Raw genomic sequence first — 14,268 nt, forward strand, 5'->3', positions numbered from 1 at the left:
TGCATGCACATCCTGTCTCTCGGTGTGGTCATATTTCCTCTTCTTAAAGGGACACCAGTCAGACTGGAATAGGGCTCCACCCTAAGAGCCTGATTTTAGTGTAATCATCTCTTTAAAGGCCGTTTCTCCAAATACAACTATATTCTGAGGTATGGGGGTTGGTGACACATGACACTTGAGGAGACACAATTCAGCCCATAACACTCATCAACATTTAACTCACACGTCAGTACAGGTGCTGAGTTTAGCCCATTGCGTTCTTGTCCCCAAAGCATGTACCAATACTTTTGACCAGTCGAGTGAACCAGGGAGCTTTCAGCTGGGAGTCCGAGTTGCACTTGACATGGCTCGTTCATTCATGTGCTCATGTGTTTATTCAACAAGCATCTCCTGGGTGCCTGTCAGGTGCTGAGTGCCAGGCCAGGTGCCAGGGATTCCAGGGCATCCTGACACCTGACCGTGAGCTGTTCATGGTCTGTAAGGGGAAATAGACACATGAATAAATAGATGTGATGCTGTATGATGGGTATAACAGGACAAGTCGACACCACATTCAGTGGTGGGATAGGGTGATCCACATGGCTGTGGACATTTGAGCTGAGTGTGTAATGCCATGAAGAATAATAGCTGACATTCATGGGATCTTTATCTTGACTGTGTGGTGGGCTAGGTGCTATATGCTTTACTTGGGCTATCTCAACAATAGTAATTTCAACCACAACTACAACCGGGTTGTTGAGCCATTATAACCCTGGGAGCAAGTATTATTGCCTTCATTTTACTGACGAGGAAATGAAGGCCTGGGGATCTTGTTATGGACTGAATGTTTGTGTCCCTGAAAAATACATATATGAGAGCCCTAACTCCCAGTGTGATGGTATTAGGAGGTGGGGCCTTTAGGAGGTAATTAGGTTTAGATGCTGTCATGGGGGGGGGGGGGGGAGACTGTCATGATGGGATTAGCACTCTTATAAAATGAGGAAGAGAGAGGAGGGCTGTCTCACTTCCTCTCCACATATGCCATGAGGAAAGGCCATGTGAGTGTACAGTGAGAAGGTGCTCCAAGCCTGGTCTACAAACCAGGAAGAGGGCCCTCACCAAAAGCTGAAACTGCTGGCACCTTGATCTCGGATTTTCCAGCCTCTAGGATTGTGAGAAATAAATGTCTGTGGTTTAAACCACCTAGTCAGTGGTGCTTTATTGTAGCCGCCCAAGCTGATGAAGACAGAACTAAAGGAACTTGCTCAAGGTCTTATGGTCCTAAGTGGCAGAGACGGGGTTAGAGGCTACGTTGGTGTAAATCTCAGCAGAAGCAAGGCAGGGAGGAACAAGGAAGAAGCAAAGAGGGACAATAGGGGGTGTCCTGCCTTAGCCCCTCTGTGCCTCTGCATGCTCATCTGTAAAATGGGACGACAACAATAGTACACACGTCTTAGGAATGCAAAGTGTTTAGAACAGCACCCGGCACGTAGCGAAGGCCAGGCATGTGTTTGCTCTTATCACATTGTTGATGGATTTCACAGATGCAGGGAGGTTAGTTAGGAGATTGTTACTATGATCCAGGTAAGAGATAATGAGGGTCGGAGTCAGAGTGGCAGTGGGGAGAAGAAGCTGAAAAATTTGAGAGTTAATCACCATAGACAATAAGCAGTTGGTGGATATGATGATATGATGTAGTGGGTGACAGAGAGAGGTCTCCAGCTGGCTTGGGTGACATTGTGACATTGGCAGAAATAACTAACACTATGTGCTAGGCTCTGTGCTAAATGTTCCTCCCTATGTATCCAGAACCTCACCCAGCTTGATTATTTTTTCATAACATTTATCAAACCACCGGGCATATGTGTGTGTATATATATATATAGCATAGTTTACAGTATGTACTATATATTTATGTAGTATAATAAATAGCTGGGCACTGTAGCCTAGCCAAGATGACACATCAAAAAAGTCATCACAGAGACCTACCAGCTTGGCTTTAGAGAGCACACAGTCCTTATGACTTGCTCACAGAGTTTAAGGCGTCCAGGAATCTCCCTTGAATCCCAGGACAAATATAGAAGTTTTCTGAGAGGTTGGCTGATAAGTTTGCAGGGGTGAGGGTGTCACCACAGTACGGGTGAACTGGCCCTATGAAGAGGATCCCAGGGAAGGCTGCCCAACCCAGAGATGTAAAGAAAGTGGAAGTCAGATCTTAGTTAATCTGCAAAGTCAGGAAGATCAGCCAAAAAACAGACCCTGAGTTACACCAGCAGCCGGTGCTTCATGGGCAGGGCCAGGTTAGCTTCTGGGTCTGGGATCTCCTTGGGAGAGAAGGAAAGAGAACAAACCCCCAAAGACTAAGTGTTTCTCCCAGAGGGGTTGCATGGACGTTGAGCAGGAAGAGACCGAGTTCCCTTTAATGTGCTGGAGTGGGATCCCAAGTACTCCCAGAGAAATAGAGAAGGCTGTACCCCTGCCCCCACGGGCATATTCCCTGGACACATACAATGGAGAAGTCTGTCCCATTTTTTTGTCTTTCTTCTGTCCCAATGTCAGTACATTTTTTGTGAATGGGCCATGGTAACCATCACAGCCTCAATATGGTGACCCTTGGGTGATGGTGTTAACTGTGCTCTTTAGATTGCACGTCACTGGGACTTCCTTAAATGAAGGGGGGTGTTTTGGGTTGCATTTCCAGGGAAGCAGACTCTGAGCTGATTTCACGTGCAGGATATTTAGGAATGCCCTAGGAATGCCCTAGGATGAACTCCTATGGAGGGGGGAGGAAGAAAGTGAGATGGGCAGAGCAAGAAGTCAAGCTTGGACAGCCTCAGTAACCCCAACACCCTAGGGGACCTCTGGAACTAGAGTTGTCCCAAGATGGACTGAGATGGCCTTCAGAAGGGCGAGGTGGCTCTCTGAGCCTGAGACAATACTGAAGGCCTGGCACCTGTCTGTCGACAGTGCCCTAGCCAGCTGGGGCAGTAAGGAGGATGTGGGCAGTGCCTCTCAGTGTCCATCACAGGGGATTTAGAGTAAGAATACCTTCGGGCTGGAAGTCGACTACTGCCAGCAGCCCTCAGGAAGTCTGAGTTTCTGCTCCACTCCCCACACCCCCCACCCCTGACTTTTATGACACACGTGCTTCCCTCTTATCTACTGTCTGCTTCCTCTGTGGGTCTGGCCTGCTCTCTCCTGGGCACCACCTGTACCGGCCTTAGCATGTTCTGATGAAGTTCTGGAAGAGTTACTCACGTTGACCTAGGACTGTAATTCCCAAACTCTTCCCTGGAACGCTGGTTATGGAAATGTTAATGTGTCTTCAAAAGCTGGGTGATACCTATATGCAGGTTCATTGTCCTCCCTTCTTTTGTGTATGTTAAAAAGAAAAAGAAACCTCCTTAATAGAAAATGTAAACGAGCCTATCTCCTTAAAGAAAATGTTAGCTGGTAATGAGAGGAGGAGGTATAAGGAAGTGGGTGAAAGTCTGGATTCTGAAGTTAGAATGTGTGAGTTTGAATCCAGCCCCTAGTGCACGTATGACCCCAGCAAGTGACTTAGCCTCCCTGGGCTGAGGTCTGATTTCCCAGCAAGTGCTGTGAGCAGGCTGGCCCCTGATAGTTGGGGGCGTTGAGTGTCTGGCATATCCATGGCAGTTATTTTACGGGAAAATATCAAGTATGAAGCCCAACATGTATTTTTCTTTTTTAAGAAAAGCTTTTATTTAAATTCCAGTGAGTTAACATACAGTGTAATATTAGTTTTGGGTATACAGCATAGCGATTCGACGCTTCCGCACATCTCACGGTGCTCATCACAAGTGAGCTCCTTAATTCCCATCACTCATTTCTCCCACCCCCAGCCCCTTTTGGTAACCATCCGTTTGTTCTTGAAGTCTGCTTCTTGATTTCCTCTCTCTCTTTTTTCCCTTTGCTCATTTGTTTTGTTTCTTAAACTCCACATATGAGTGAAATCATATGGTATTTGTCTTTTTCTGACTGATTTTGCGTAGCATTATACTCTCTAGCTCCATCCACATCATTGCAAATGGCAAGATTTTGTTCCTTTATACGGCCGAGTAATATTCCTTATTGTATATATATGGCAAATATTCTTTATCCACTCATCCGTTGATGGACACTTGGGTTGTTTCCATCATTTGGCTATTGCAGAGAATGCTGCTATAAACATCGGGGTGTGTGTATCCCTTTGAATCAGTGGTTTTTAAAAAACGTTCATTTATTTTTGAAAGAGAGTGAGTGGAGAGGGGCAGAGAGAGAGGGAGACAGAGAATCCCAAGCAGACTCTGCACTGACAGCCCCTATGTGGGGCTTGACCTCATGAACTATGAGATCATGACCTGAGCCCAAATCAGGAGTCAGATGCTGAACAGATTAACACCCCCACGTACCCCTGAATTGGTGTTTTTTTTTTTTTTTTTTTTTTTTTTGTATTCTTTGGGTAAATACCTAGCAGTGTAATTGCTAGATCGTAGGGTAGTTTTATTTTTAACTTTTTGAGGAACCTCCATACTGTTTTCCCCAGTGGCTGCACCAATTTGCATTCCCATCAACAGTGTAAGAGGGTTCCCCTTTCTCCACATCCTTGACAACACCTGTTGTTTTGTGTTGTTGATTTTAGCCAAAATGTATTTTTAAAAAGTTGCGCATGTATGTATACAAGGACCAACTGGAAAAAATAATTTTAGTGATGCCTCATTTCTGGGAGAGTATAAAATACATTTTTCTCTGTAGGCCTAGATCTTCTTGGAGTAAGTGTGTGCATGCACACTTGGTGAAAAGCTGCTCTTGGGCTAGAATTTCTAGGCCCACAAGGAGGTGCCACAGGGACCTCAGGAAGAAAGAAAGCAGATCTCTGACCCTCTGGCCAGGATGGCTTATGGCTTGCTGGTGGGAGGGGATCTGGGCCGAGATTCTCCCTTACTGAGGCTACTGACGTTAGTCTGTGAGGCCAGGCCCCATATGAATTGCCATTCATGTGGCAAAAAGAACTTACTATCCCAAAAAACAACAGCCCTCTGGCAAGGAATGAAAGAAGCAGAAACGGAGATGCCTCCCCACTCGGTCATAAAAGTATCAGTTGCCAGATGCCAGGGCGGCATTCCAAAGGCCAGTGGGGTTTCAGGGGCCAGATGGGGGTCACAGCAGACAGTCAGCGGAGAGATGGTGGCTGGGGCTGCTGGCTGTGCATTGCATCTCTCAGAGACCGGCCAGGCCAGCAGCACTCCAGGCCACTGCTCCTAACAAACAGATTGGAAGAACAAGAATGATAATCCCGATGGTTTCGTCAGCACTGATTTTCTTCACTGCATTATTCTCTGAATGTTCATAAAAAATGGCATTTGGGGGGCACCTGCGTGACTCAGTCGGCTAAGCGTCTGACTCTTGATTTCGGCTCAGGTCATGGTCTCACGGTTCATGAGATCAAGCCCTGTGTGGGGCTCTGCACTAACAGCATGGAGCCTGCTTGGGATTCTCGCTCTCCCCCTCTCTCTGCCCCTCCCTCTCTCTCTTTCTCAAAATAAGTAAATAAACATTTTTTAAAAAATGGCATTTGGCCATGCTGTGAAGAGCTGGGTAGCTGGTAGGAAGAAGGAATAGATTGTTGGGTTTGGAGTGCAAGGCACACTCTCAACTGGGCTAGTCAGAGAATACGTTCTCAGGAGGCATTCAGTTAAAAAAAAAAATCATGACATTAAAGACATTATAGAAGTTGTGATTTTTGTTAAAAAAAATTAGCAATAGGAGGTGCTTGGGTGGCTCAGTTGGTTAAGCATCGGACTTCAGCTCAGGTCATGATCTCACTGCTCTTGAGTTTAAGCCCCGCAGGGCTCCTGCTTGGGATCCCCTGCCCCCCTTTCTCCCTGCACCTCCCTGGCGTGCGTGCTCCCTCTCTCTCTCTCTCAAAAATAAATAAACATTAAAAACATCAGCAACACAGAAGCATAATGAGTAAAAACAAAAGACCCTCTTTCCTTCCCTCCCCCACCCACACCAATCCCACTCTCTCCCTAGAGAAGTTGTCAGTTTGGTGTGTGTTCTTCCATTCCAGAACATAAAAATGTGCCTTATTCCTTCAACTGGGCATGTATCTTTTCATTACAAGGATTGTTTGATATTTTTCACTGTGATAATGCTTCAGTGAACCTAGCTTGGTGATTCCCAAACTGTGGTGTGTGTGTGTGTGTGTGTGTGTGTGTGTGTGTGTGTGTGTGTGTGTTTTCACATATGTGTCAATATTTCCTTGGGACAGATCCCTACAGTGGAATTTCTAGGTCAAAGGGCATGCACATTTTAAATGTTGCCAAACTGTGTTACAAAAAGGTTTTATTTCCATTCCTACTGGATATTGCCATGCTTTTATTGTTGTCAGTTTGAGAGGTAAAAATTGCACCTAGTTGTTTTAGTTTCCTTTATTAAAAGGATATTTATTCTATTTTTTAAATTGTGGTGAAATATACCTAACATTTACCATTTTAATCATTTTAAGTGTACACTTTGGTGGCATTAAGTATATTCACACTGTTGTGCAACCAACATCAGCATCCTTCTCCAGAATTAATTTGCTTTTATTGGATTAGCTAGTGAGGATCTTTTTGTTTATGGACTAGTATAGTGTTCCTTCTCTTTCCTTGTCCTGTTTTCTCCTTCCCCCCTTCCCTTTGTTTCTTTTGCCTTTTTATGATCTTTGCAGATTTTCTAACTAGGTTGATGTCCTTTTCTTTCTTTTTAAAACTTAAGAGCTTTCCTGTATTATGAGTATTATCTATCTTCAGCTTTATATTTCTGGCTTGGCTCCTCATATGTTATATTGGTTTTAATTTTTACGACATCTCTGCAAGATAAGTATTATTATTCCCATTTTGCAGATGAAGAAGCTGAAGTTTAGAGAGGTCATGTGACTTGCCTAAGGTGACATGGCTAATAAGTGGCAGGAATGAGATGAGCTGGCTCTGTCTTGCTTTTCCACAGTCTCAGGCCAAAGGGAAACTACCTGAGGCATTAAGACTCTGATGGTGTCTGGGAAGGCCGGGGAATCTCAGGGAGACTTCAGGGGGAGGCTGGGAGGATCTAGAAGCTGGCGTTGCTGAGCATGGAGGAAACCAGAGAGAGGATCCTCTCTTCCCCTGTTGTTCTTGCTGCATGAAGGGCCATCAGAACACTTCTGGCGTTTGGGTCCGTGGGTGTTCAGTCCCCCCTTATTACTGTGGCTACAGAGCAGAGGCCAGAGGGTGTGGTCTGGTCTTTTCTGGGCACTAATTCCCCACAGTTTCTTGTTCCTCCTCTCTCCCACATCCAATCAACCACCGAACTGGGTGGGTTTCACTTCCTCAGTGTCACTTCTCTTCTCTTTGTCCCCTGCCAGAACCAAGCCCAGGTCCCATCGTGTCTCCGAACGGGTCTTACCATTTGTACCCTGGCTCCCTCCAGCTCTCCTCCGTGCTGAAACGTACATTTGATTGTGTAACTCCTCTGCTTAACATGCTTGCACGGCTCACTGCTGACAGTGTGGGGTCTGCTTGGGATTCTCTCTCTCTCTCTCTCTCTCTCTCTCTCAAAATAAACTTTAAAACGCTTGGATGGCTCTGTAGTGCCTCTCAGTCAGGCACCGAACTCCTCAGCCCAGCTCACAAATTCTTCACCTTCTGGTCCCTGCTCATCTCTCCCTTTCCCACCCTTTTCTGCTTGGGTCTCTGTGTCAATCAGACTAAATTCTGTGAACTTAGCTAACTCTCTCTTGTGCCTCAGGGACTTTGCCTATACTGTTCCCTCTTCTGAACTATGGAATTCTGTTCCCTAACTCAAGCTCAAATTTTATGTCTCTGTTTAGACAACAGTCCACTGGGAAACCCTTCCTGGAATGATGGGCTCGGTTATGGGCTGTGTTGTTGTACACATCTTACCACCTCGTGATTTTCTTTTTGTCAGTCGTCTGTTAATTCTGACTGCATACAAGAATTACCAGAGCTGCTTTTAAAATGCTGGTGCTGGGCCACATGCCCCTGAGATTCCAAGTTAACTAACCACCAATGGGGCCTGGGCTTCGGTTGTTTTAAAAGTTCCCCAGGTGATTCTAGTGTGCAACCAGGGGTAAGAACAGGGCCGCCTAGGAAGCTCCACAGGCCCAGGTGTCCTCTCTGTTGTAGTCATCATTCTAAACTCCTCACTGGGCCCTGGGTGGCTCAGGTACTTAGTAAGTGTGTTGAATAAATGAATGTAGCAGTATCTCTAGAAGGGATGCAGGAATCAGTAAGGACAAAAAATGACACATACCAAACGCCTATTGGATAGCAAGTTACTGCTTTTTAGTGTTTCCAGAGAACAATCAGCAAACTGTCCTAGAAAAACTCCTCAGTTGGGGCACCGAGGTATCTCAGTTGGTTGAGCCTCTGACTCTTGGTTTTGGCTCGGGTTGTGATCTTGTGGTTGGTGGGATCGAGGCCCAAGTTGGGCTCTAAGCTGACAGAATGGAGCCTGCTTGGGATTCTCTTTCTCCTTCTCTCTCTGCCCCTCCCCACCCCCCAAAAGTAAATAAACAAACCTTAAAAAAATAAAAATAAATAAAAACTCCCTGATCATTCAGGTCATTTTTAAAAACGTGCACACTTTTGTCTACTTTAGAATCACAGTAAAAATTACACATTTAGTCACGTGTGTGATGGTTCCCCTTTGGAAGTCTCTCTTCCCCAGGCCTCCTTGAAGCCAAATGCTACACTATCAGAGGCCCCAAAACCCACCTCTGAAAGATTGATGTGTAATTTTAATTTCATGAAAAATTTCTTGAAATTTTCATTACTTATGAATAGTAAAATACAATAAAAATTCCCCAGTCAACATCTCTGCTGTGTTTCTCTTTTCTCTGCCCGGGAGTCTTCTGCAGTTTCCTTGTCTCCAGTTTCTTCTTCTTTTTTCCTTCTCTAAAAAAAACCAAATTCTCATGGACATCCAACAATTCAGCTTTTTCTCTCTGTTTGCATGATCTGGGTCAGGAGGAAGCCAGAAGCCAGCTGAACAGTGACCAGAGGCTAGCTCCATCACTCTCCTCAGTTCATCCTGACATGCTGTTACGTGCTTTCTGTCAGGAATCATTCACACAGACAGCGGTTTTGCACCAGGCTCCCAGGAGCAAGGTACCGTTCACCTCAGCGCAGCCTTACCCATGTGGCATGTGGGGAGGGGGGTGGGCAGGAGAGCTGGCACAGGGGAAGAGAGTAAAAACGTGTCAACATAAGGAGAACTTCTCTCCACGCAAGGTCTGATGTAAGACCATTGGAAGCACAAGGGATGGCTTAGGGGCTGGCCAAAGTCGCCCCAAGTAGACAGACAGGTATCAGTGCCAAAAGCCAAAGGCCACCAGGGACACACCTGAAGGTGAATTAGATGGACTTACTGCTCTTTGCAGAGAGGAAGAGCTCATACCTTGGGACATCTCAGTGAGAAGGTACTGGGAGGGCTTGTTTTACAGTTTGACTCGTTTCCTTAGGTGATTTGGGGGAAGGTTCAAGGAAGCAGGGCTTAGCTCTGGGTTGGGTGTTCTGAGGAATTGGGTCTCATTCCGATTGGGCATCTCTATTAACTTGCTCGGGTTACCATAACAAAATACCACAGACTCGGTGGCTTAGACAACAGAAATTTATTTTCTCGCAGGTCTGGAGGCCTGGAGGTTCAAATCAAGGTGTCAATGAATGTGTTTTCTCTTGAGCCTCTTTCCTTGGTTGGCAGAGGGCTGCCTTCTTGCTGTGTCCTCACATGTTTGTCCCTCCGTGCCTCAGTGCTCTTGGTGTCCCTGTTGTGTGTCTAAATTTCCTCCTTTTACAGAGACAGCAGTCAGATCAGAGTTGGGCCTATAGTAATAGCCTCATTTTAACTTAATCACTTCTTTAAAGACCCTATCTCCACATACAGTCACATTATGGGACGCCTGGGTGGTTCAGATGCTTAAGCCTGTCATGATCTCATGGTGTGCGGGTTTGAGCCCTGCGTCGGGCTCCGTGCTGACAGCTCAGAACCTGGAGCCTGCTTCACGTTCCGTGTCTCCCTCTCTCTCTGCCCCTCCCCTGCTCATGCTCTATCTCTGTTTCTCAAAAGTGAATAAACCTTAAGAAAAAACAACAACAAACAGTCACATTCTGAGGTACCAGGGTATGGGCTTCAACATCTGATTTTTTGGGGGAGCCACAATTCAGCCTGTAACGATACATTCAAATATCTTCAAATATCTTGTCTATATGGTAGGGGAAATAATAAAGGCTAAAGTAGGGATTTGTGAAGAAGGAGCAGTCACTCATTAGCCAGGATATGAGGATGTCTGGTCCCTTTTGTGGTTTGGACCAGGTTCATGTTTTGTCTGTGTTGAGACATGATTATGGAGTCATCTGGATTTTGTCTTCATTACAGTCATAGAGTGGCCTTGTCCAATGTTGATCTACTACAAAATTGTTTACGTTCAATGGGGGAACACCACGGCCTGGCTGTGGATAGTGTCAGCTTGTAACAACACCAAGGTGACACCCATAGAGCTAGACCACTCCCTGCTGTCAGGGGAGGCTTCTTCTTGCCCGTTATCTAGGTACACACAGTGTACTTGCTAAGCAAAGGCAGCTGTGGGGTAATTGCTACCCTTTCCCGCCAGAAATCCTGGTGCCAATACTGGGTGACCAAGAGAGAGTGGCAAAACTCTGGTCCCCTTTTGGGCAGGCATGGGGCCCGAAGATGTGGAAGTGCGGGAAGTAGGTCTGTTGCTCACTTTGAGCACACCCTCTGATGGTGTAGACTCTGTTGGAATACCTGGGTATTCCTTGGCGCTCTATTTCACTTGGTGTGTTATTTTTCTTTTCCTTTCCTTTCCTTTCCTTTTTCTTTTCTTTTCTTACTTTCTTTTTTAATTTTTTGTTTATTTTTGAGAGAGCTCCAGCCAGGAGGGGGAGGGGGACAGAGGATCTGAAGCTGGCTCCACGCTGACAGCAGCAAGCCCAATGCAGGGCTCCAACTCACGAACTGTGAGATCATGCCCTGAGCTGAAGTTGGAAGCTCAACCGACTGAGCCACCCAGGCGCCCCTGGTGTGTTAGTGTTCTGTTGGCTGTGTGACAAATCACTAACTCAGTGGGTTAGAATAGCACATATTTATGATCTCACATTTTCTCTGGGTCAGGAGTTCAGGCTTAAATGGGTCCTTTGCTTAGGGTAACCCCAGACTGCAGTCAAAGTGCTGCCCAGGACTGGGCTCCCATCGGAGGTTCTGCTGTGGAAGGATCTACTTCTGAGGTCACTCAGGTGCTTGGCAGAATTCATTTCCTCCTGGCCGTAGGACTCGTGGCAGCTCATTTCGTCAGAGATGGCAATGTAGAGACTCTAGCGAGATTGGCAGCACACTCCTGTGTAATCGCGTACAACCCATCATTTTTGTCACCTTCCATTGGTTAGAAGCAAGTCACAGGTCCTACTTGCACTTGGGGAGGGAATTAAACAAAAATGTGAATACCAGGAGGCAGGATCAAGGGATCTACCCTCCACCCCAGGGCTGCCCTGATCATTTTGGGAAATCTGCAGTGTGTTACGTGATTCAGGATTTAGATGGCTGCAGGTCAGTCAGGCCGGCCAGCCAGGCAAGGCAGGTGCGGTGGAAGCCACAGCAAATCCTCTGGGCATCCTGAAAACTTTGTTTTTGAGGGAAGATCTGATTTGGGGGAAAGGACAAAGAGGACTCCAGGGTATGATTTCCTCGGGTGACTGCTATGAAGGGGACAGGCTTCACAGATTTGTGTACATTCAGGAATCCATTGTAGGGGCACAAAAGGAAGAACTAAGAATAGGTGGACGTAGGAAGGTTGCCAGGGTATCAACTGTACATGAAAGAGAAACAGAAAGAAGCAGGGAAAGGTTTAGGGACATCCAGGTCTCTGGCAATGGGCTAAAAGAACAATACCCAAGTGAGGGAGTTGAACTGGATATTGAAACTGTGAGATACCGAACTAGATACCGAAAGGCAGAGAGGAGGCTAGGGGAACATTTAGCATCTCCTTCTTCTTACCTTTTTTTTTTTTTAAATGTTTATTTATTTATTTTAAAACTTTTCAATGTTTATTTTTGAGAGAGGGGGGGCATAGGAGGGGCAGAGAGAGGGAGACACAGAATCCAAAACAGGCTCCAGGCTCTGAGCTCTGAGCTGTCAGCACAGAGCCTGAGGAGGGACTTGAACTCAGGAACCGTGAGATCATGACCCGAGCCAAAGTTGGCCGTGAGCCACCTAGGCACTCCAGCATCTCTTTCTTAACCACAAAGTGGAAGCCAGGAAAGCCATCAGCCTAGAAGATAGGTAAGGACCAGGGCATGCTGGCCTGCCTGTCACCAGGGGTAGCACTGTGAAGTGATAGGGGCCTCAAGAATGTCTGTACAATGTATATAGAGTAGATGTGATTTTATTGAATGTTTGGACATTGGGTGTCTTACAGAATAAATTCTACTTAATGATGGGTCTAAGGCAGGCAGCTCCACCTAAAAAAATATTAGAGCTGAAGAAAATTGTTCATGCACTAGACATTTCAAGTCCAGTGTATGGCCATATCCTGGACCGTAAAACAAGTCCCAATTAATGTAAAATTATTGTGCAGTCATACAGACTATGTTCTCTGATTGCAGTGGAGCTAGATCAGAAATCAGTAACAAGATGTCTAGGAAAAATCCGTAATTTGCAAATGAAGCAATATATTTCTAAACTATCCATGGTCAAAGAAAAAAACAAAACCACCAGAGAAATCAGAAAGTATTCCAAACTGAATGATGAAAATACAGCTTTTCAAAAATCTGGGCAATGCAGCTAAAGCAATGCTTAGAGGAAAATTTATAGCTTTAACATGCTTATATTAGAAAAGAAAGGCTTAAAGTCAATGACCTAGTGTCTCACCTTAAGAAGCCAGAAAAAGAAGAGCAAAATAAATCCAAAGTACATAGAAGGAAATAATACAGGTTAGAGCAAGCATCAATGGAATAGGAAAGAGAAACGATGAAAGAAAACAAACTCAGTCTCGTTTTATTTTATTTTTTTTAATTAAAAAATGTTTATTTTTGAGAGAGAGAGGCAGAGCACGAGCAGGGACGGGCAGAGAGAGAGGGAGACACAGAATTCAAAGCAGGCTCCCGGCTCCCAGCTGTCAGCACAGAGCCCCACGTGGGCTTTTGAACTCCCCAACAGTGAGATCATGACCTGAGCTGAAGTCAGATGCTTAACCGACTGAACCACCTAGGCACCCTTCAGTCTGGTTTTATGACACATTTTCCCTCCCCTCTTCCTCTGGCCCCAGCTGACTGATTGAGACTCCATTTGGAGTGGGGAAAGAGTACAAAGTAGTAATAAGTTAATTACTTCCTTTAGAGTTCCGGGTGCTTTCATCTCACACCTGGAAAGAGCATTTTTGCCAGTAGGCGGCAGCATTGGCAACCTGAAAACCCGGACAGGTTGCGCTGCGGGTCGGCTTGTGGTCCAAGGCTCGCTGACAAGCTGAACGGGTGTCGTTTGGAGACAGGAGAACCAACTCCGGAAAGCAACCCCCCACTGAAACTTAGAACAGGAAAAATCTAGCGATGTCACAAAAACACCTGAAGCCTAAACGTCTGTGAAATCAAAGCTGGAAAAACGTGGCTTCTAAAATACTCTTTACTGGAGTATTGCAAATGGGCGTCTGAGGCTCAGAAAACTCCCCCCATTGCGTGTAAATCTGGGCCTCTGCGTCTCCTCATTACCTTATGGCTCACAGTTTCCATCCGAGTCTCAAAATGGACAGGGACTTAACAATTAAGAACCCCTGCTACACCACTCAGTGATCACTCTGCAGTCTGGGCTGAACGTAAAGGTTGGTAAAGTGCACTCAGGGCTTGGGTAGGAGGTGGCAGAGGCTGGGCACAGCTAGTGGCTTTGATAATTTTTTCTTCCTGAAGGCTCAATGCTGTGAATAAGGCTTTAGGGGCAGAAAGGGAGCAAGTCCATTTTGCAGGCCTCCCATGTGTACCAAACAAGATGCTTTCCATAAGCATCCTTTCCATAAGCATGTCCTCACTTAACCTTTGAAGGAGTCCTTCGAGTTTGGTGTTCACATCCTTAATATTATTCCCCAACCCCCTTACGACCACACCTAATGGAGTACCGGCTTTTGTGGTCCTGGATTTTAAGTGTATGCACACACAGACTATTCCCCTCTTTTAACAGACAAAACTTGTAGGCGATTTCCTTTGTTTAAATGAGCTTTCCTTTGAAAAATAGCCTGCC

The 14,268-nt window shown here is 45.8% G+C and overlaps 1 protein-coding gene across 1 annotated transcript in view; it reads left to right on the plus strand.

Moving 5' to 3' along the window:
* Nucleotides 1-8,933: 8,933 nt before the first annotated feature.
* The window catches only part of TRABD2A (TraB domain containing 2A), a 58,889-nt gene continuing 53,554 nt past the window's right edge, over nt 8,934-14,268 (plus strand). Inside the window, exon 1 of the mRNA XM_078444651.2 lies at nt 8,934-9,134. Within this exon, the coding sequence (XP_078300777.1) occupies nt 9,063-9,134 (72 nt within the window). The 5' untranslated portion in view covers nt 8,934-9,062. The remainder of the gene's footprint in view (nt 9,135-14,268) is intronic.

Source organism: Panthera onca, chromosome A3, assembly GCF_046562875.1.
Source record: "Panthera onca isolate mPanOnc1 chromosome A3, mPanOnc1 haplotype 2, whole genome shotgun sequence".
Classification (NCBI taxonomy): domain Eukaryota; kingdom Metazoa; phylum Chordata; class Mammalia; order Carnivora; family Felidae; genus Panthera; species Panthera onca.